This window comes from Phaethon lepturus, unplaced genomic scaffold (assembly GCF_000687285.1).
Source record: "Phaethon lepturus isolate BGI_N335 unplaced genomic scaffold, ASM68728v1 scaffold20798, whole genome shotgun sequence".
NCBI lineage: Eukaryota > Metazoa > Chordata > Aves > Phaethontiformes > Phaethontidae > Phaethon > Phaethon lepturus.
Window position 1 is genome coordinate 6,278 of NW_010557151.1, and position 19,582 is coordinate 25,859.

The 19,582-nt window shown below is 47.6% G+C and overlaps 1 protein-coding gene across 1 annotated transcript in view; it reads right to left on the reverse strand.

Annotated features, from left to right (window-relative positions):
- Nucleotides 1-19,582, reverse strand: part of ARID3B (AT rich interactive domain 3B (BRIGHT-like)) — a 28,775-nt gene that overhangs the window by 966 nt on the left and 8,227 nt on the right. Inside the window, exons 2-7 of the mRNA XM_010292702.1 lie at nt 18,222-18,293; nt 16,606-16,678; nt 4,533-4,716; nt 3,103-3,362; nt 2,621-2,878; nt 113-214 (exon numbers count right to left, since the gene is read on the reverse strand). Of these exons, the coding sequence (XP_010291004.1) occupies nt 113-214; nt 2,621-2,878; nt 3,103-3,362; nt 4,533-4,716; nt 16,606-16,678; nt 18,222-18,293 (949 nt within the window). The remainder of the gene's footprint in view (nt 1-112; nt 215-2,620; nt 2,879-3,102; nt 3,363-4,532; nt 4,717-16,605; nt 16,679-18,221; nt 18,294-19,582) is intronic.

Here is a 19,582-nt window from a genome sequence, read left to right on the forward strand (position 1 = left end):
GACAGGTTTGGTGTGCTGTGCTTTGGCAAAGGCCAGCCCCTGGGAGCACGCCACCCTCTCCACCACCAGCCTGGCTCTCTACCCACCCCCAGGAGCGGGAGTTCTTTCTCACCAGCATAAATTGTGCCGTTAATCTCCACCGACATGTTAATACTCCCAATGCCGTTAGGTGACAAATTCAGTGCTGCCGCTGCTGCCGAGTCCTGTTTATCTTCTTTCAAGAAAGAAGAGATGCAGAGTTAGAGAGTCACTATCCTGTTCCCTGCGCTATCCAGAGACGATCAAAGCCCTCCTTTTGTCTCCTCTTTGGTGAGGAAATCCCCACACGATGTCTGCTCCCAGTCCTTATCCTAAGATAAGTCTACAAAGGTGTTTAAATGCTTCGGTGTGAACTAAGGGTAGGCTGGGAGCCCACTGACATTTGTGACTTTCTCCCCAACTCGCACAAGGGAGGGTCAAATTATCATCCCCTCCAAGGAAAAAGCTGCCAGCACAGGAGACAAGACCGTCTTTAAACCAGCTGGATTGTGGCTGGGGGCATCTACACGGTCCTCTCGCCCTCGGCTGAGGGCTGGCAGTTTCGGGAGGAGCTGGTGCGGTTCCCCGTGCAGGACTCAGACTGCAACAGCTCCCGCAGCCGCTGGAGGGAGGGGATACAGCGCCAAGGACTCAAACCCTGGAACGCGACGCTTGGTTTTTAGCTCGTTTCGAGTCTGCTGGGATAGCAAGTCCGCTGTCCCTGTACAGAACGCTAAGGACATTGTTAACATTTAACCTGAAAGTTGCTATCAAGCTACGATAAGCTCCTGTGGTGCTTTTCTGAAAAGCACTTCACAAAGCACAATGTTATTTTTATTTTGCAATTGGGAAAATTAGGCCACGAAAGACAGGACAGACTTGTTCACAGTCACCTAACAAAGGTGGGAACAGTGTCGAGTCCTCAGGGCTCAGCCCTCAGCATGTTACTATTTGTAGAGATTAACATTGTTCCTAGCATTTTGATTTAGGAAGTTCAGGGTGGAGAGAAAAAAAAAAAATAAAGTGAGATGAGAGGGAATGAACATGACTTGATAAAATCTGTATTCCCCTTTACTCGTTACTTGTTTTGTTTTTATATAAAGGTGAAATTTAGGTGGATGCAGAGCTGCCAGGAACTGAGATGCAAAGTCCCAATCCCATTTAACGCCGCAGCAAGCTGCTACTGCTTCAAAGGGGAACCTGATTCGACCCTTTGTCACACATATTTCTGGCAAAGCATCTCAATAAAGCATTTACCAGCACTGCTAGCAAAGACCTCAAGAACAACTCTTCCCTTTCTTCTAAGCCGTGCCAGACTTGCCTGGCCTTGTGCCTACGTCCAAATGTACAATTAATAGGGGGTCTGAAGACCTTTAATTTTAAATGGATCAAAAGGTTTGGAGGAAGCAGCTGTTGGGACTGAAATTTTCTGAGGCTTTGCTGCCCAGTGAAGTGCAGCCCCCAGGACAGGTAAGGGAGCCACAGCACTTAATCAGCTTTTGAAGCCACTATATAACAGTATTGATTCTGACAATGTGACCTTTACAGGGTGACTCCCCTTTTACAAAGCATTTCAGGAGCGCATTTCCCAGGCCATGAATGCTGCTTATATGTGACCTTCTAACCCAGCCTTGCCAGGAGTTCTTTGCCTGGAGGCTGTGCATAGGGTTGCAGCAGATGTTGGTAGAAATCACCTGATTTGCTAAAAGCCCTGGGACACGTCGGGCCCCCTGCAGATACGCAGGTCTTTGTGGCCTCCTCGCCACACCTAACAAAGGATTCCTAAAAGCTGGGCATCTCTCTCCCGCAGTCTGCTACCCATACAGAAAAAAGCCGTTACCTCCACGATCAATTAAAAGGATTCCTGACCAGGAAAGGACAGAAAATCATCCCCTGCAGCACAACGCTGACGTGAGGCTCGGATGAGAGCAGGGCAGGGGAAAGCTGAGCATCTGCCACATGATGGGCTTCCCCTCAAAGTCAGCTTTTCTTGACTGCGCCATCACAAGGCTGCCTCTGGCTAGGCTAAACCGTGCTCTCGGGTCCGAGAGCTCCCGGTATTAATCATAAGGGGGTCAGATACGCGGCCCAAAGCAATTTCAACCAACCCATGTGCTTCCCATGAAGGAAGGAGCATACCTACAGCACGCAACGTAGCGCTGCAAGGGCAACTGAAACTGCTGCTCCCCACAGTGCAAGTTCTGTGGAGACATGACAGCCCGAGTCCTGAAGCAATCTCAGGACAGGAGGTCATAAGCTCAGAGTGAGGGTCTTGTTGTATGGGTCGAGTGGGTTTTATCAGCTTAGATGCAGAGCTTTCTGAACGCAGCTAGGGCGTTTCTGAATTCAGGTTGGATTATGTACCAACAAGAATAGAAGAAAACCAGCAGTGGCAAGGAAAACCCAACAAAATGTTGCCACGGTTTAGCTTTTGCAGTTATTGTGCTCCATTTTAACAGCTTCTTAATGGTGACCTCTGCCTGGTACCCGGAGAGATAATCAAGCCTGTGTGTAAAGGGGTGTTCAACATCCTATATTGGGAGCAGTTCCCTCTCTGCTGCAGTCTGCAAAGGCCTTTCGTGTATCTAGAGGTGCTGCTTACCCTTGCCATTGATTTTGATCTTCATGGGGATCTGCCGCGCCATGCTGAACAGGTTGCGCTGAAGCGCCTGCTGGACGAGCCGCTGCTCCTCCTCCGTCATCCGCGAGACCTTCTTCTCCGGAGGCTCTCCCGACTCCAGCCTCTCCCTCAGCTGCTCCAGGGTGGCTGTTCTTGCTGCCACAGTTGCCTGCTGGCTAGCCAAGGTCACTGGCACGGCAATACGATTTGGCATAGACACAGTCAAGGGCACACCATCACCTAGAAAAGGAAAGAGTCGCTTAGTGCCTCCCACAGCCCTTCCTAAAGCAAGCACGCGACGGTTTAAACTGCAGGCGGAATATTCTGCAAACCCGGAGCCACCCAAGTCTCACTGCTCTCAAGTCCAAGCTAGTCTGGGCGGCCAAAATGGAAAATCACTGTGTTTCAGTGCCTGTACCTCTTTCACCCAGCCACCCTCTCAGCTGCGGGTAAAAGTAGCTGACCTTTTCTGACAGCTGCTGCTGGAGACACCCGAGGATTGCTGGTCCCGCTGCCCGGCGCGACGCCGATGATGGGGAAGCGGATCTTTGGGGGAGACAGGAGGGAAGGAGGCCCCGTGGTAGTGGGCGAGTAGCTGAACAAAGAGGAGCTGTAGCTGGGCCGCCTGCCTTCCCGCCTGTTGCCATCGATGGCAGCCTGGAGCTCAGCAGGAGAACTGAGGGATTTCTTCTCGCATTCGTAGGCATATAGATACTTCATATACCTGGGAGAGAGGCGAGCACAGGGAAACTCAAGTAGGTTTCTCAACAGAACATGAAAATACAGGCTGCAGCACCAAGCGTTGCATTCAGGAAGACTTTCAGACTGAGGTCCTCTGCAGACCTGGAGTCTTTGTCCGCGTATCGTGACCACCGCTGCGCTTGGTTGGATAAGCATTGAGCAGTTCGGGTGTGAGGCACAGCTTTCACGAAGAAACTTTCAGTTTAATCAGTTTAGACGGAAGCATATAGTTACATACCACTACACCCTGACAAGGGCAGAAGGGAATCATCCAGAATTCTTTTACAACTGAGATACCACTTAAAATTATAAGAATTAAGATCCTGGACCGTAAAACTTAATGCAAGGAAGGAAATTTGAAGAATTACCTTTATCTAAGCCATTTGCATTGGGCAGCACCAAGCCTTACCGCTTTTGCTGAATTCTGGCACACATGTCTGCAGGAGACAGCCTGTTTGTACCAAAGGCTGTAGAAATGGCAAGGAGCTTCCCTCTCTGCGACTCAGGGGCTCTAATAACTTCCAAGAAAATCGAGTCTACGTAAGAGCTGGGTGTGGATTCTCAGAGCCCAGCCTTCCACGCTCGAGTCACTAAAGCGCAGCTTCGCCCTGTTGCTTCAATTTTACAGTGATTATTCTAATTTTTCTTCTTTTTTTTTCCTCGCCTACTCAATGTCAGGTACTGCAGGTCAGAAAAGCAATCCTTAACAGTAAGTAGGTGCTAAATGCAACTTTCCACAATTCAGTAGTGGTAACTAAACGATCAAGTTCATACTTGATGCCTACAAATCAGGAGGCCTCCCTCCCTCCTCGCTGTGCCAAGTGCTCTTCAGAGACAGGAGCAAGACCCTCCTTGCCCTGAGGAGTTCAGGCTCTGAAGAGGCAAGAAGGGCACAGGATGGAGGGAGGCGCAGAGCACCACGAACAAGGCGATTAGCGCTGCGATTGTAGGGATGGACGTTCAGGAAGAATCACTGCTAAGAAAAACAAGAGAAGGAGGAATAGAAAGGAAAAACTGCAAGTTTTGGGTGAGAGGGATAAATAAAGCTATTTATCAGCACCTCCCTGGCCGCAGAGTGGAATTTAGTTGTTCAATTTTTCCACCCCAGTCCCCGCTGCGTTCACATCCATGCCGTCAGGCCTTCTGGACTTACTGGGTTCGAAGCGTGAATGCGGCACTGGTGATGGAGGTGGGCAGGTTAAGGCCTTTGGTGATCTCTCGCCAGATCTTCTTGTTGATAATTTCTACCAGCCCTCCTTTCTCAGTCACCAGCTTGTAGAGCATGTAGAGATCCAGGATCTGCTTTGCCATGATGGGGATCCGATTAATGGGAGTTCCTGCAGGGAAACAGCAGGGAAGGAAACACGGAGTCAGAGAGAAAATGAGGCCAAGAAAACCGGCAGGTTAGAGCTATTGATCTTCCTTCTAATAGGAAATTCAGGCAACTCTGTTCATAGCCTGCTTGAGGCCTCTCGATGGGTGAGTAAATGAGCCAGAGAAGTGTAGCTACATGGCACGTCCTTTTCATGAAAAACCCTTTCCTGTAGGCAAAAGCAATTATCAGACCAATAATAACCTGCAGCTAAGAGCAACTTCTAAAATAGAAAGAGGGGAAGTAGGGACTATTCAGTCCGAGGGGTGAGGGAGCATCACAGAGGAATCATTTTTTATGAGCTCCCAGGGCCACCGGAGATAAAAATCTGTATTGCTTGTGCTCAGGAAGGGGCTGAGCAGCCAGGCAACTCGAGCTGCTCGTATGCTGGGATTCGGCTCCCGCGCTCCCCAGGCTTTGCCATCCCGTATCGCTTGGGAACGGCTTGGGTACGTGACCCTTGAGAGCATCTCCTTCCCCCACATACATTTACCTCTGTCCTCCCTCACAAGCACGTGCATAACGTTTTGCCGCAGCTTCTGCTCTCGCAAAGCATTTTCACCCTCCCACTCTTTTTCCCCCCGAACACGCTCCCAAATGACACACCGATGATGCCGCGCGTGTACCTCGGTAGCAACTACAACCCAGCTGCCGGAGCAGTAACTCGTTGCGAGAAAGCTAGAGACGTTGCCTTGATGGTGAACAAACGAGCAGCGTAACGGAGCGCTGGCGTGCCCGGCTGCGGACGCCGCCGAGCCAGGCATCCTCCCGGCTGCTGCGAGAAGCACCAGGCAGCCGAGCGCTTTTTGGGGCCCAAAACAAGGTCCTGCTCTATCCTCGTGAGGCTAGACAGGGCAGACAGGGAAACGGCGCTATCCTTCCTGTTCAGTTTTGTCATCTTGTGGGTTAACAGAACTAAGAAAATCCGATTTTCAACCTGATAGTGCCCTTTTAGCAGCACCTTAAAGCGATAAAGCGTGCAGGGTTTGAAAAGGTCAAACTAATGAGATTTAGGCAAGGAGAGGAAAAGGGGGGGTGTGTGGAAATAATGCTGATGTAGCAAACCTTTTCTTTTGCATAGGAAATACTGTCCTGGATCAAAGAGCCGTCCATCTGAGGTCAGTATCCTGCCTACCACAATGGTCAGCACCAGCCTTTACAGGAAAGCCTGCGAAGCGCTGTAATGGACAATTATGGAAGAGCCAACCCACAGGGGAGACTTCTGCCACTGCTCATCAGCCAGCGATCCGGTTAATGCCCCGAAGCAGAGCAGTTTATGGCCCTTATAAATGGGTTTTATTCTGCTTAGTGAAAAGGAGTTCAGCTCAGCTCTGCAGATGTCCTCATTATACATGTAAGTGTAATTTTTTTTTTTTTCCATCCCGCCTCTCTTGTCTTTTTGAAGCCTGTTATGCATTAGCTCGTGGTACCGATTCCCACAGGTTAATGAGATGCTGGACAGAAAAAGTAAACTTTTTCAGCTTTAAAAGGGCTGCCTTCAATTTCACCAAGTTACTAACTCTAAAACTGTAAGAAAACAGAAAGAGCAACCTGATCAGCCTTGGTCTGCACACTCCGTCATTTTATATCTATCATCTCCTCTTTTCCTTGCCTTATCTAAACAACCCCTTCCCTGTCCACAAAGCAGTAATTTCACAAACTGCATCAGATCCTCTTCCTGCATTTCAGAGACAACAGTTCCTCCAGGGAGCAGAGACAGAGACGTTTCCAAACCGTTTAAACACACCGCGGCTCTACCCATCCCAGCCGGCCGCCCCGAGCCAGGAGCGGGTCCCTCCCAAAAGGCCAGCCTGTGTAAACGCAATCCTCAATTTGCTTCGGTTTTTCCTCAGCCACCATTTTGTCTCGGTGTGTTATTGCAAAGATTAAGAGCACACTAACAGCGTCATTTCAGACACACAGAGGGCTGGGAGTGATCATGTTACCAGCCTTAAGTTATCATTCATCAGCTGAGCCACAGTAACCAGAGTCACACCCAGCCAGCTCCAAAGGAAAAGCAGGGAAATATTTCTCTCCGAGGTCTCCAGGAAGAGCCAGGGGAGGTTTTTTCCACCTCAAAATGCCTCTTCGTTAACAGTTCGGCATTTCTGCCCCAGCAGCAAGAAAAGCTGAGGCGTCTTAAGCGGCATCGTGTCGCCAGCAAAGCCTTTGCTCTGCTGGGGCTCCTCTCCCCTGCTCCTCCAGCAACCCCGTGCCGCTCAAAGCCACCCGCTTTTCCCCAATCCAATTTAGGGAATAGCATTAGCTTGTCCAGAAGGGACTTTCATCCAGCTTTCCTCGGACAGTGAGCAGATGGAGAGCGAAAGGGAGGGTCATGGATAAGGCTCCTTAGGCAAAACAAGCCACTAACACAGAAGTATAAGGAAATACCTAGTTGTTAATATACTGCATTTCTCCTGAACACTGTTTTACTCTTCTCTAGATTCTCTCATCTCAGCATTTGAAAACACACACAAGTATATTTATCCAAATGCCCCCGTGAAAGGGACATTATCTACATCAGTCAGAAATAAAGGCTGACACGCGTTTCCAGAGAGCCTGCTCATAGCTGGAGTAGAAACAGCGGTCAGATCTGACCTCCCCACCGCATGCTACTACCCCTTCGACACCTCCCCTTCCTGAAGTTTGCTTTTAAACAAGACTCACAGACCAAAGTGCCCTGAAATTTAATTAGCAGCTTTATAAACGAAGCTGAAACTTAGAGCTCCCTGGCCCTGGAAAGTTTCTTTATGCAGGCTGAGAAATTTTACAGCAAGGACAAAACTACTTCCATCCTTCTGCCACTTGAGCACAGAGACACAATCGTTCTCCTCCCACGCTTTCTCATCGTACCGCTCAAAGTAGTATCTCCCAGAGCTAGCAAAGAGCGATTTGGGTTTGGAACCTGGTAAATTAACTGTACTCCTCACCGAGCCAGCTAGGGCTCTGCATGTTTCATAGGATCCAACTGCAAAAGAGCTGAGAAGCGTGGAAAAGCTGCTCTCACAGCCCTCTCCTCCCCCAGCCCCTCTCCGAGGAAAAGCAAAGCGATAAAGTCTTTATTGGAAACCTCAGCGCTCAAACAGGAAAGGCTGAAAAAACGAGTATCATGGGACGATTGGATGCTGAAGCCGAGCGGATCCTTTCACAGGCGGCTGCAAGGCTTGTCAGAGGCCATGATGGATTACTGTCATCTGGCAGCATCAGGATTAATGATCCGGAGGTCAGAGGGGAGAATTCCAGAGGGAAAGGTCAGCAGCCGGGGGCACAGCGTAAGACTTGTTGCCTTTTGATGGCAAACTCATTTTACTGTACTCTCAAGCCTCTCTATTCTGCCGGCTCTCAGAAATGCTGTACGTACTGTGCTTGCAAAGAGGCACAAGCCTTGCTCGACTCGAGAAGAGGGCAAGGAAGAAGACTTGCTCCCCTCCTAGTTTTCTTGGTAAAATTACTTGTTTTACTTTTAGTATAACCCCAGCTACAGAAGTATGGGGCATTGCGGCAAGGAACAAGCCAAAGCAGGGGGACGAGGACTCTGTTTCCACGGGAAAAGGGATAATGCACAGTTGAGGAGCATGGGACACCTCAGGAAGACAAAACTCTAGGGCAGGCAAACTCCTGCTACCAAAGACCCACGGGTGGGAGTATAGCCTAAAGGTAAGAGGCTGTAAGACTCCAGACAACCTACCTTCCCTTTTGCTAACTAGAAGGGCTATAAAGAGGAGAAAAAGCCCAAAAATGACACTGGAAGGAAAAGGAAGAATCATCTCATAGCCATGGGTTCCTGGTTTTCTGAAAGAAAAGACAGCTGTAACTGTAATTCAGACTTCTGGAATAAAGAGTTTCCCTGGAGGAAGCCTCACTGTAGCTATAAACATCTCTGTCCTTCAAGGGAAATAAGCAGCCCCCTCTGCCAAGCTGTTTCACCCCGTTCAAAAGCCTCCTCTGTTTCAGGCAAACCTAACAAAAGCCTAAAGGGCTTGAATGTCCCCTATGTCCCCTACGCTGGAGAGGCAGAAGGAGCAACTGTTTGATTTTCATCCTTCAAGAGCTCTTTAAGAAGGGTCTGAGGAAGCTGCAAAGCCCGGATAATCTTTAAATGACTGTTTTTACATCTATTGTCAATGAACCAGTATCTGGGGGTGCTGGCGGAGCCATCGGCACACGCAGGCTCCGCTCCTGCGACAGCCGCTCGCTCAGTGCTGGGGCTCAGCCTGGACCATCATCATCTTCACCCACCCAAGCACACTGCCCAAGGTGAGCTTTTTCCTTGCTCTTCACCCAATCTTAGCCAGACTTCAGATTTACACCCAATTCTGAAGACGGAGACTGATGTTAAACAAAGAAACCTGCCCCTAAGACTGTTCTTAACTGAGCCATAGAAAGTAAGTCCCCTCTCATTTTGCAGGGATTTGCAAGTCCTCCACGATGGGGGTCCCCTGCCAAGAGCCACTCTCTCCTCTCCTCATGCTCAGCCATGCCCACTGCAGGGAGTTCCCCACCATCAAGCAGTCTAAGCCATGACTTGTCCTGCATGCAAGAGGCAAAGAGCAGTTAATTATACCCAGCCTGGAGCAGTACTTTTTCAATCACCTCCCATTTTTTTTGCCCCCTCTATCCAACTGACTTTCAGAAGTGTCGATTTTTCAGTAAGGAACAAAGGAGGTGAGAATCCCAAACATTTCTTCTGCAGAGCAGCATTCAAAGTGCAATAAAGCATGCTCTGGAGTGAAAAATAGACATAGAGGGGGCATTTTTTAGCCACAACCTGTACAGGTAAGGAAAGAGCTGCTCTTTCCATTTTCCACTCTAAATAAGTCCAGAAGAGGAACAATACCAGGCAGTCAAAAGGAACAGGTTTTCCCCAGGAGGCTGGGGAAGTCCACAGTGATTTAAAATAATTTTGAATCGAATCTTGAAGAGATCTTCGTCTTTCTTTGAAGGCAGACAGAGCAATTACTTGGTACCAATGACCTCCCCACTCTCCCAGGCTAAACAGAGGTAAAATTCAGTTCAACAGCAAAGCAGCAGAGTAAGATAGGAGCAAATCAACTTGAACCCTGCACTGTCTCCGTTCCCGGTTTGCTTGAATTCCTCTCCCAGGACAAACCCCGGCTGGCTTCATGCAGAGCTGCCTGTTCAGCCACCCCAGCTCCTTTGCCTGAAAGTTTTATTTGTTGATTTGGTTTGAGTCTGACCCAAGCACTCAATGTTAAAATAAAAAGCAAAGGCATACAGAAGGGAAACCACCTCTCCCCTCTTCCTCCCTGCCCATGCCATGGCTGATCTAATCTCTCCCTGTGCTTGGCATTTCCACAGCAGGCATTTTCACCTCCCAACAGGAATGTCACCACCTGATCCGCAAGCCTGCGGACCATTAGACACTCCTATCAAAGCGGGAGCCAGGATAAAGGGTAATTAATCATGCTCTATTTGACAGGAGGCCCACTTCTTATCTGCACCCCATGAAACACCATCAGTTTCTGCTTCCCTCCTCAGTAAGTGAGGGTGACAGCGGCCCCTTATCAGATTTCGGCTGCCGAACCGGAGGCAGCCTAACTGGCATCCAGCGCCCGGCTTATATTAGCCAAGGCTCCAGCCACATTAACCTTCCCACACAGGGTGCTTCTCCATCCCCAAAACGGAGATCCCACAGAGATTTGCTTCTCTCCTACAGCTCAACTACCGTCCAACTCTTCGGCTGCTACCGATACAGCTGGGTTCAATATATTTGCTGTTCCAAATTTCTTGACCAGATGTTGAACCGCCATGCAACTGGTGGTGGGTTTCCATACGTATAACCTCCAAACCAAATGGATAAACTCTTCTTCTCTAAGCAGAGAGAGGTACAAATAGAGAAGGCAATGCAGACAAATGAGGGCAGCTGGGGAAAATAAAGGTAGGTCAGGCAGGCTGCACAAAGTAAAAAATTGGAGCATCTTCATGCCAAACGGCTCCACCTTCTTCCATCCAACCTGGATATCTACAGGGTCATCTCTTCAGCATTGAGCCACCTCCGCTGCTCAAGTGCAGCAGTTCATTAATCATTTGAAAAACATGCCGTTAAATTTAAGGGGGGGAAGCCAAGAACACCCAAAAGCAGAGAGGAAGTACTAATGTACGGAAGAGCTCAAGACCACCACAATTTGAGACCCAAACATCCAGTCTTTGAGATGCTGGAGAAACATATGACAAGTTACCATCTGGATCTTCAGGAGAAAACCCTTTGAATCCATCCCTCAATTCTGCATACCCAGGAAAGGGCACCTAGGATTCAGAGATCCTCAGCTGGCAATCACACAGAGCAGACCAGTATCAGATGAATACGCTACAGAAAGGTTCATGCAAACCACCAACAGCCAATCATTTCAAATTTCTTTTGTACCCCATGTGCAATGCCAACTCAGTTCCTACCAAAATATTTAAGCTGCTCAAACATTCTTCATGCTGGCTGAATTTAAAACAAGTCTCCTGTAGGCCAGAACCAAGTCAACTCCTAATACTATTTTCCCATTAATTACAACTGCAGCTTCCAATATGATTTTTCTTTGGAGCTAAAGCACTATTCACTCTAAAACACCATTTTTCAGCTGCTTAGAACCAAAGGATATCAATTATTTGAGCTGTACTGGGTATCTTCCCATAAAATATTTTTTTAGATCTTTCCAAAGGGAAACTTCCAGGCTTTTTCCAAATGAGAAAAAAAAACTTTTTCCAAATGAAAAAAAAAATCCCATGTCTCTGCAATGAATGTTTAGAAGGGGAAAAAAAGGTTGTTTTTCATGGGAAGGACCTGCCAATAACTATTTCTGAGTTATTGCAATTTGCAAAGTTTGCAAACTGGCCCGAGTAAACTCTCCCAAAATATCAACTTCTGTGTCTGGCAGAGACTTTTAGTCACCTGGCACCTAAGATCGATGAACAAGACATTCCCTGCAAGAGTCTGCTGGATGCTACAGAGAACCCTGCCTCAGGTATAGGGTTATGCATCCCCAGAAGAGCTGGATTCAAGTTGTTCGGAGATCCCAAGCACTCTGCTTTGCTCCTCATTTTATCCTAGCATGACTTAAAAGTGTCCAAGTACATGGAGTAGTGCATTCTCTGTTCCCTGTTCCGAAAGGCTCAAACCACTTAAAGAATACAGAGAAACGTAAACCAGAGTGCCAGTTCCTCCTACAACTTAAGGAAAAGTCATTCTTTCCATTCTAACAACATAAAAGTAAAAACCTAAAATATTTCACTGATCCCCACTGCTTACCATTTGCACAAGACACTAGTCACCATTTTTCCTCAGTCTAAGTCAGAACACTTGATCAAAGAGGTTCTTTCAAAGAGGTACAGGAGGTAGACATTTAGCTGTGTACAAATCCAAGGGTCTAACGGGGAACAGGGCTTCGCCTGGTTGATTTGGACCATCCAGAAGAGGCCTCTGCAGTGCCTCAAGTGAGAATTTTCCACTGCAGAACATCATCTGCTATTCAGGGAAGCATTTGCTGTGGCTCAGCATCAAGCAGGTTGCATGAGCAAAGGATGCTGAGAATTTGTGTCTATCGATGTCTCATTTAGAGAACTACATCGCTTAATTCAGAATCAAAAAATATCTCTGGAGGATCGAAAGAAGAAACCTGTAAAATTGAATCAGTAGTAGAATGAAGCGTATTCCCCAGACAAATATTTCCTAAGCACCACTTGGCCTACAGATAAATGAATCCATCAGTAAATGCTTTTGTCAATACCCTGGATTTGTTGTATTTCCACATGTAAAATGTGCAGACAGAGCATACAACAGCAGGAAAACATTAAAACCACACGGTCAGACTTACAAAGCCCCTTCTATGTATATACACATAAAAACCAGAATGGTCAAGCCATCTGGGAAAACCAAGGTCACGCAGAAACCTTGAACAAAATTAGTAGAGCTGTACAATTGGAGACGTTTTATGAGGTCTTCACAAAGGCAGTACTTAAAATGAACAAAACAGCTTCCCTTGAAAGGGCGCCTTTCCTAATACACCGTAGCACACAGTTAGATCTCTTCCCCATCAAACCTTTTCTCAAGAGGAATATCTTGCACGAACACTGCTGATCCTCCCAGGGGATGAAACACCCCCACTCCTCCAACTCTCTCCTGACCAGCACTAGTAGAATAGAGTCAGCTCAACTATCGGTGGCTGCCTTAGCAGCTCTAAGAGTCATGCCACTAACAGTCCTTCACTATCTGGGGACAAAAAGCAGTCGAGCTGTGCTACCTAGTACAGGCTACAGGGCTGACAGCTTCATTTTTCTGCTATTCGTTGTACCTGTGCCTTCTATCGCACACAAAAGAGATGGGGCCAAAATTTAGCTTCATGGTACGTTCACAGGGTGAGAAAGACCAGAAAAGAAGTGGAAGATGTCATCATCTCTAACACGGAGTCTGATCTGAGGAAAATAGCTTGCCCATCTGGCTACAGACATTTCTGTAGCAAAAGTAATGTCAGTAATGTTAAGCACAAAAGATGGGGGAACACAAGATTACCCTGAGTTATTGTAATGGATGCAGCTCTAGCCCGGGCACTTAGAAAACTGCTCCTGCCTGCAGTGTCCTCAGTGGCAGGCAGAGCAAACCCAAGCTCTGTGCCTGGAACGCAGCCCACTTGCAGAGAAGCCTCAGCCTGTGCCCTTAAAAAAAAAAATATGCCCTGAACCACAAACTTGCCCGTAGAGTGTCTCTTCACGCAGCAGGAGGTTAAAAATACAGTTTCTGAGAAACCAGACCTCAAGACATCAAGGCTCAACTTGTCACAAGACACCAGATCAGCAACGGAGACGGAGGGAAGCCACCGCTGAAGCTGCTTATCCCTGCTCAGTCCGAGGAAAGACAACCTTTGGTTTGAGACTGCAGGAAAGCTGAGAAAGGGGAAGCTGGAAGTGGTAATACAGCAAGCTAGCATCGTCCCCGTGGAGCTGCGTCAGGTTGGTCCTGTTGTAGGCCTGGTTCGAAGTTAGTCCTGCACACTAATTGCTCTCATCGGCCGGTCTCCCCTCCTCTCCCCATCTGCCCCTTCAGTCACAGCCATGGTGGGACCCATTCACCTAAACACATACAAGGAATAAAACATCCAACAAAGGAAGAGTTACAGCTTTCCTCTCATCTCTCTCTCCCATCATTATTGCCACTGAAGGGCCATTTTATCACTTGCAGCTGTGGTCATTCAGCGACAACCTGCTGTGCTCGGAGGCAGATGAGACCTGCACATTTGATCTGCATTAAGTCTCTTTCATGGCTTCACATCTCTAGGTACATTCCTAACAGCAGCACCAACCACCAAATCTTTTCATCCCTCCAACTACTCAGTAGCTCCTGTGAAATCTGCCATTTATCTTTCACATCAGGCTTTTTTGGTTCAGCGTCAGTTAGCAATCTGTGCCCCGAATCCATCAGCCCCGAACAAGGGCCAGCGCTTCTCCGGCTCCTCCCGGAGAATGGCAAAATCCCCATCTTTACACCAGCAACGTTTATTAGCAGAGCTGCTTTCCATTCCCTTTGGACATGAGGTGCAAATTAACCAGCTCTTCACACACACAAGCTAAGAAACACAGCACTTTGCTCTCAGGTGCAATGAGGCCTCGGTTGTATCCATCTTTGGGCGGCTCTTTCAGAACAAGGCAGCTGTTCAGCCTTGTTTGGTTTAGGATGCTTGTTCGGCACATAAAGCAAGGGGAGGTGAATTGAAAGCCTGAATGGTATCCTATGATAACTCTGCTGCAGAAGCTCCCAGATTTTTGAAGATCCCAGAACAGGACACAGTGGTCAAGTCCACCAGAAAACGAAAGCCCTGCTGTAGATAACGCTGGGGAGAGCGAGCATGGGAAAGCAGCAGACACAGCGCAGCTTCTGAAAAGCCATGCCAAGTCGGAAGATTTCCTTTGCGCAGTGAAGAAGTAAGACACAGCATGTTAGATTATCAACGGAAGCAAAGCTGCCTCCTATAGCTCAATGTATGCTGTCCAGTTCTCCTATCAACCTGAAGAAACTACCTCCCCAGAGCCCTTCTGCCTATTTCTTTTGGGGGTGCCAAAATATAAAGCAAGCCCACAACTTGCCTCGTACCCTGCAATCTAGCCGGTTGCCCAGAGCAGGGCCAAACATTTCCAGTCCCTCCGGCTGGCAGAGGGCTATCAGTTCATGGCATCTCTGTCCCGTGGGTGCTGGGCTCTTCTATTTCATTTGCAGCCTTCTAGCAAGTAAGGAAACAAGGGAGTCTCCAGAAAACAAATACACTTGGAAATGCCCAGATGATTAAAAGCTAAACTCCTACAGCAACCAGCTGGTGACCAGCTCAGCCCCTGCACCGGGAACGTGTCAATTATAAATAATTAAAAGGTAATAGGAAAGAGACACTGAAGTATTAAGCAGATTTCTCTCTAGGTATCTGGAGGTTTCTATTGCTGCCAATCACACCCTTCAGGTTATTGTCTTGTCTGTCAGTCATCCCAGCCCTTACATTAACGTGTGAGCTCAGGTTAACATTTGCAAGTAAGCTAATTAAGCCCCGTTATGCCTCTGCATACGAAAGCCAAAAATATCAGCAAACCCCGGCTCCAATTTTTAACCGACTTGGAAGCATAACCTCAAACTGCTGGAGAGTGAAAATTCACAGGTCAGCTGCCAGCTCTAGCCATGCCAGGAAAAACGGACACGGATAGGAAGCTGCCTTTTGGATAGCTTTTCCTCTGCTTGTCATCTAGTCATCCACAGAGGGGGATGCATCGGAAGATGCAGGGTTCAAGAGACAACTGGAAATATGACTCTAGCTCCAACCCAAACAGATAATTTTCAAATAGATGAGACTGAGATGTCGCATCTTTATGCTTTATTAGGCTCACAGGGCACCATATTGCTGGTGATGCCAAGGCAGCCCCCCTTCCAAACAAGCACAACCTGACTTATTTGGTCCGGCACACTCAGAGCGTGTTATGCCATGAGGGAGCAAAGGGTCCTTTTTATGTCTGCTCTTCACACCTACCTTCAGCAAACTTTTGGGAAACAATGAAAAGGTCTGTAGCACAGTTTAACACTTTTTCAGAAGCATCTTTGTTGGAAAGAGTCTGCCTGGCCTGGCATGCGAGGAGGGGTAAAGGAAGAGAGCACCACAAAAGATTTACCACAAGTGTTTTATACAATATCCCGTATGTGTACATTTTTATTATGAATAGTTTGCAATGAGGGGACTGAACTTTAATAACTAGGGGACAGGAAGAGCCTTTTGTGACATCCCAGCTGAACTGCTTCACACACGCATCACCACTCCTGTAGCAAGGAGAGATGCAAGCTGCTGACACCACAGGGAAGAAATGTGAGAAACCGCGCTTCTGCGCTCGGTTACACAAAATTACTAAATGGAAAGCTGATGCACTGTGAATCTACAGGAAAATGTGGCTTGGTGTCTATTTTCCCAGTCCCCAGACTGCGTGCATTCACACGCCACTGAAATCAAACATAAGATGATATGTGATCATGCCACCTTGAAGAGGAGACCAGAGAATCCCCAGTGGTACTCAGCCTTGTTCCAAAAAAATCCGTGGGGAACCAGGCTTTATGGGCCATTCAGTGCATGGACAACGTTAGTACTAGGTAGGAGAGTAACGAAATAGTGTCTGTGAAATTAAGTTACAGGGCGGAAGAGTTCCTTCCTATTGCGCTCCTTATCTCCCAAGGCACATACCTCAAGTCCTGTCACTGCTCTTCCACCTGGTCTGCAAGTTCAAGGGCTGGATTTGTTCTTTCAAATTCAGGAGGGCAGAATTCAAACAGCAGCAGCACCCCTCTGCCCCATTTTACCCTACCGAGTTCAAACAAACGCTCACTCACCCCTCTTCTGCATGAAGATGAAGAGGTCATCCAGGAACTCTTTCCGTTCAGGGTCACTATCCAGTTCATAGAGCTGGGGGGAAAAAATAAAATAAAAATGAAGGCACAATTCACAATGGGACAGAAAAGAAAGTAATAATATTAGCTTCTTCCAATGGGTGCTCTGGTGTTTGTACTGGAAGGGTGAAAGGCAGCGAGGCAAAACAAGGAAGGATTCCTGAGCAGTTTGGTGGGCAAGGCTGCAGTGATAGTTTGAGGACCCCGGTTACGGCTTGTCTTGCTCAGCCCCTCAGGAACTCATCCAGGCACAGCAGAGACTGGCACCCTGAAGGGAACAGGATTCAGCTCAGTTAACAGCACTGCTACAGAGCAGCGTTTGAAACCACCTGAAAGCAAAGGGTAGAGAAACTATTAAGACAAGCTGGAAAGAAAGGAGAGACAAACAAAAGGAAGGTGACAGCGGTTGAGGGCAGATTAGTGGTCTGTGGCTTTGAGGCACCAGGGAGGTAAACTTCTCTGCAGCTTCTCCTACCCTCATGATTCCCTCCTTCAGGGATTGTCACGTAAGTGACAAACTCCAAGTCTCTTGATGGAGGAGATGAAAGGATAGAGCTTTCTTGTAACTACTAAAGCCTGGCAGGAAAGGCTCCTCTGAAATAACGCAAAAAGCCTTCAAAAGTATCAGAAACCAGCCTGGAACCAATTTGCTGCAGAAATCATTTTACCAAAAGGCTTAAAAAACCCAAGCATTTAAAACAAAGTTCCACAGGCAGCTTATTCCAAAGGAGAGGCACCGCATGCTAGCATGATCCACTGATTCTTCAGAAGGGACACGCATGAGTGTCATCTTCGAACTACCTCTTGAACAGAAAAATCTAATTTTCACCTATCAGGAATCCTGTGAGGCTGCAAAGTGACAGGCTGAAAGGGCTGGAGTCAGTCTCTCACTGAGATAGAGGAGAATATAGAACAAGACGGAGGACAACGCTGTACATGAAGAATAATTCAATTCCTTCTCTTATTTGCATTGAGGAAGAATCCGGCATCACTCCAGGAAATTTTCTGCTGGTTGTAGCTACTCTTGTGGAGCAGCTCAACAGAGAAGATTCACTGGGAAATATACATTTCAGCCCCTCCGTAGGTGCTGCTCACTACTTGGTATTCATCTAGGCCAAAAGAAGAGGAGCTTTTTGGGCTCATTCCCTGGGAAGCTCTGTGCTTTCTCACACACTGAGCTCAGGAAGAAAATGCAGCAGTGTATTTGCAGAGCAATTAGCTGCACCCTTTCAGAAAGAGCCAGCATAGTTTACAAGGAATTCCTCTGGCTGATGTGACACACAGCTGCCACATTCAAATCCACGACCACAGTGCTAATCAGGTTCAAGAAACAAAATACTCTCCTCCCAGCTGGAAAAAGTATTGACGAAAATTTTAAATGTCGAAAGTCTTAGTTCAAACTATATTCCAGTGACCAACGGCAACAAAATAGGTTTGTAGGCTGCAGGACAAAGCTGTTTTCTTACAAATTCACTACAGAGGAATAGTGAGGGCTCCGTAGTCACCCTCTGTCACAGATCAGGGGAAGAATTCCCCAAAATCCCCGTGATCAGACTGACCTTGGCAAAGTCTCGTGAAATTTCTCTTCCTCGGCATCCATCACCTTCGTCGCTCCAGGTCACGTTGCCATTCTAGGGAGAGAGAAATGAAAGGGTGAAAGGACCGCCAGGGAAAGGCTTTGCAGACAATTCCAGAAAGTTTGCAAATGTGCATTTTTTGGGCACAAACACATGAAAAAGCAGCTGCTGGCTTACACCAAGATGACTAGAAAGATGGGGAGACATTTGTGCATTCGTCACAGCACGCTTTCCTGGAATCTCTGACACTCAGCCCAAAACGGGAAGTGGCTTTTCACCTTCCAGGCAACTCCTGAAGGCAGGGGAAGTTTTTCAGCTCTCAGATTTTTTCCCCACAGAAACGTATCTCCAAAAAGTTGTCTTGACGCCAGGGAAAACCGTTCTAGAGGAAAGTCCTCAACACCTTCAACAGCCACCTGCCTTCATCTGCCAAACAGAAGTATGCTAACCCCCCTGTGGCAGGTGCTATTTGCTGTCATGAGGTCCAACACCTAAATAGAGAGGTGCTGCTTTTGCTCTCCATGTCCATCATTTTACCAAGTGCACATCTTCGAGCCCCTAGTGAGCGGTGCAGGTGTTACCCAGGCATCCATCCTTCCTTTCTGTTCACCAGGTGACACCACACACTCTTGGAAATGCCCTTCTGTCCTCCCCCTGCTTACCTACAAAACCCAAACCAGAGTATGCCGAAGAAAGAGGGAAATAATCCCGCTGGAAAGCTTCTAGCCAACCCAAGACCCTTTCTTCTGGAAGCTCCTGGATCTGGATTTTCCCCACAGAAATGGAAAGCTCAGCTTTGCTGGATTAAAGTTCATTCTTCTTAGGCATTAGAAGGATTACTCTGGTTAGGCCCATTCTACTTGGTAAATCATCATCTCGAAATGATCACTGGGGCTGGAAGCCGGCAGAGGCAGCCTTTGGCTGTACAGTAGGTCCAAGACCAGAAGAATGATTCTGAGAAACCATTCAAGCATCTTTAAACCATCAACTTCCTAAAGCTCCGGTATAGCAAGTGATCCAGAGCCACTCAAGGAAAGAGGAGAGTCAAATCCAGCCGGCAAGGTAGCGTTGACTACGCTGTCCTGATAAACACACAGCAACCTAACGCAGATAGAAAAGCACTGAAGATAGCAAGAGGTTTCAGCGCCCAAAAAAACCCACGCGAATTAGAGAGGTGGTCCAGTATCTGAAATCTTGGAGTCATCTGCTTGTGACACGCACATTGAATTAGAAAGATGAATAGCTCTTGTCAAGGCCAGGCAAAGCTACGCTCCCCCCTTTACAAAACACTGCAGTGAGCTGCCCTAATGCTTGCTGATTTAGTTTGAGTCAGTAATTCCTGC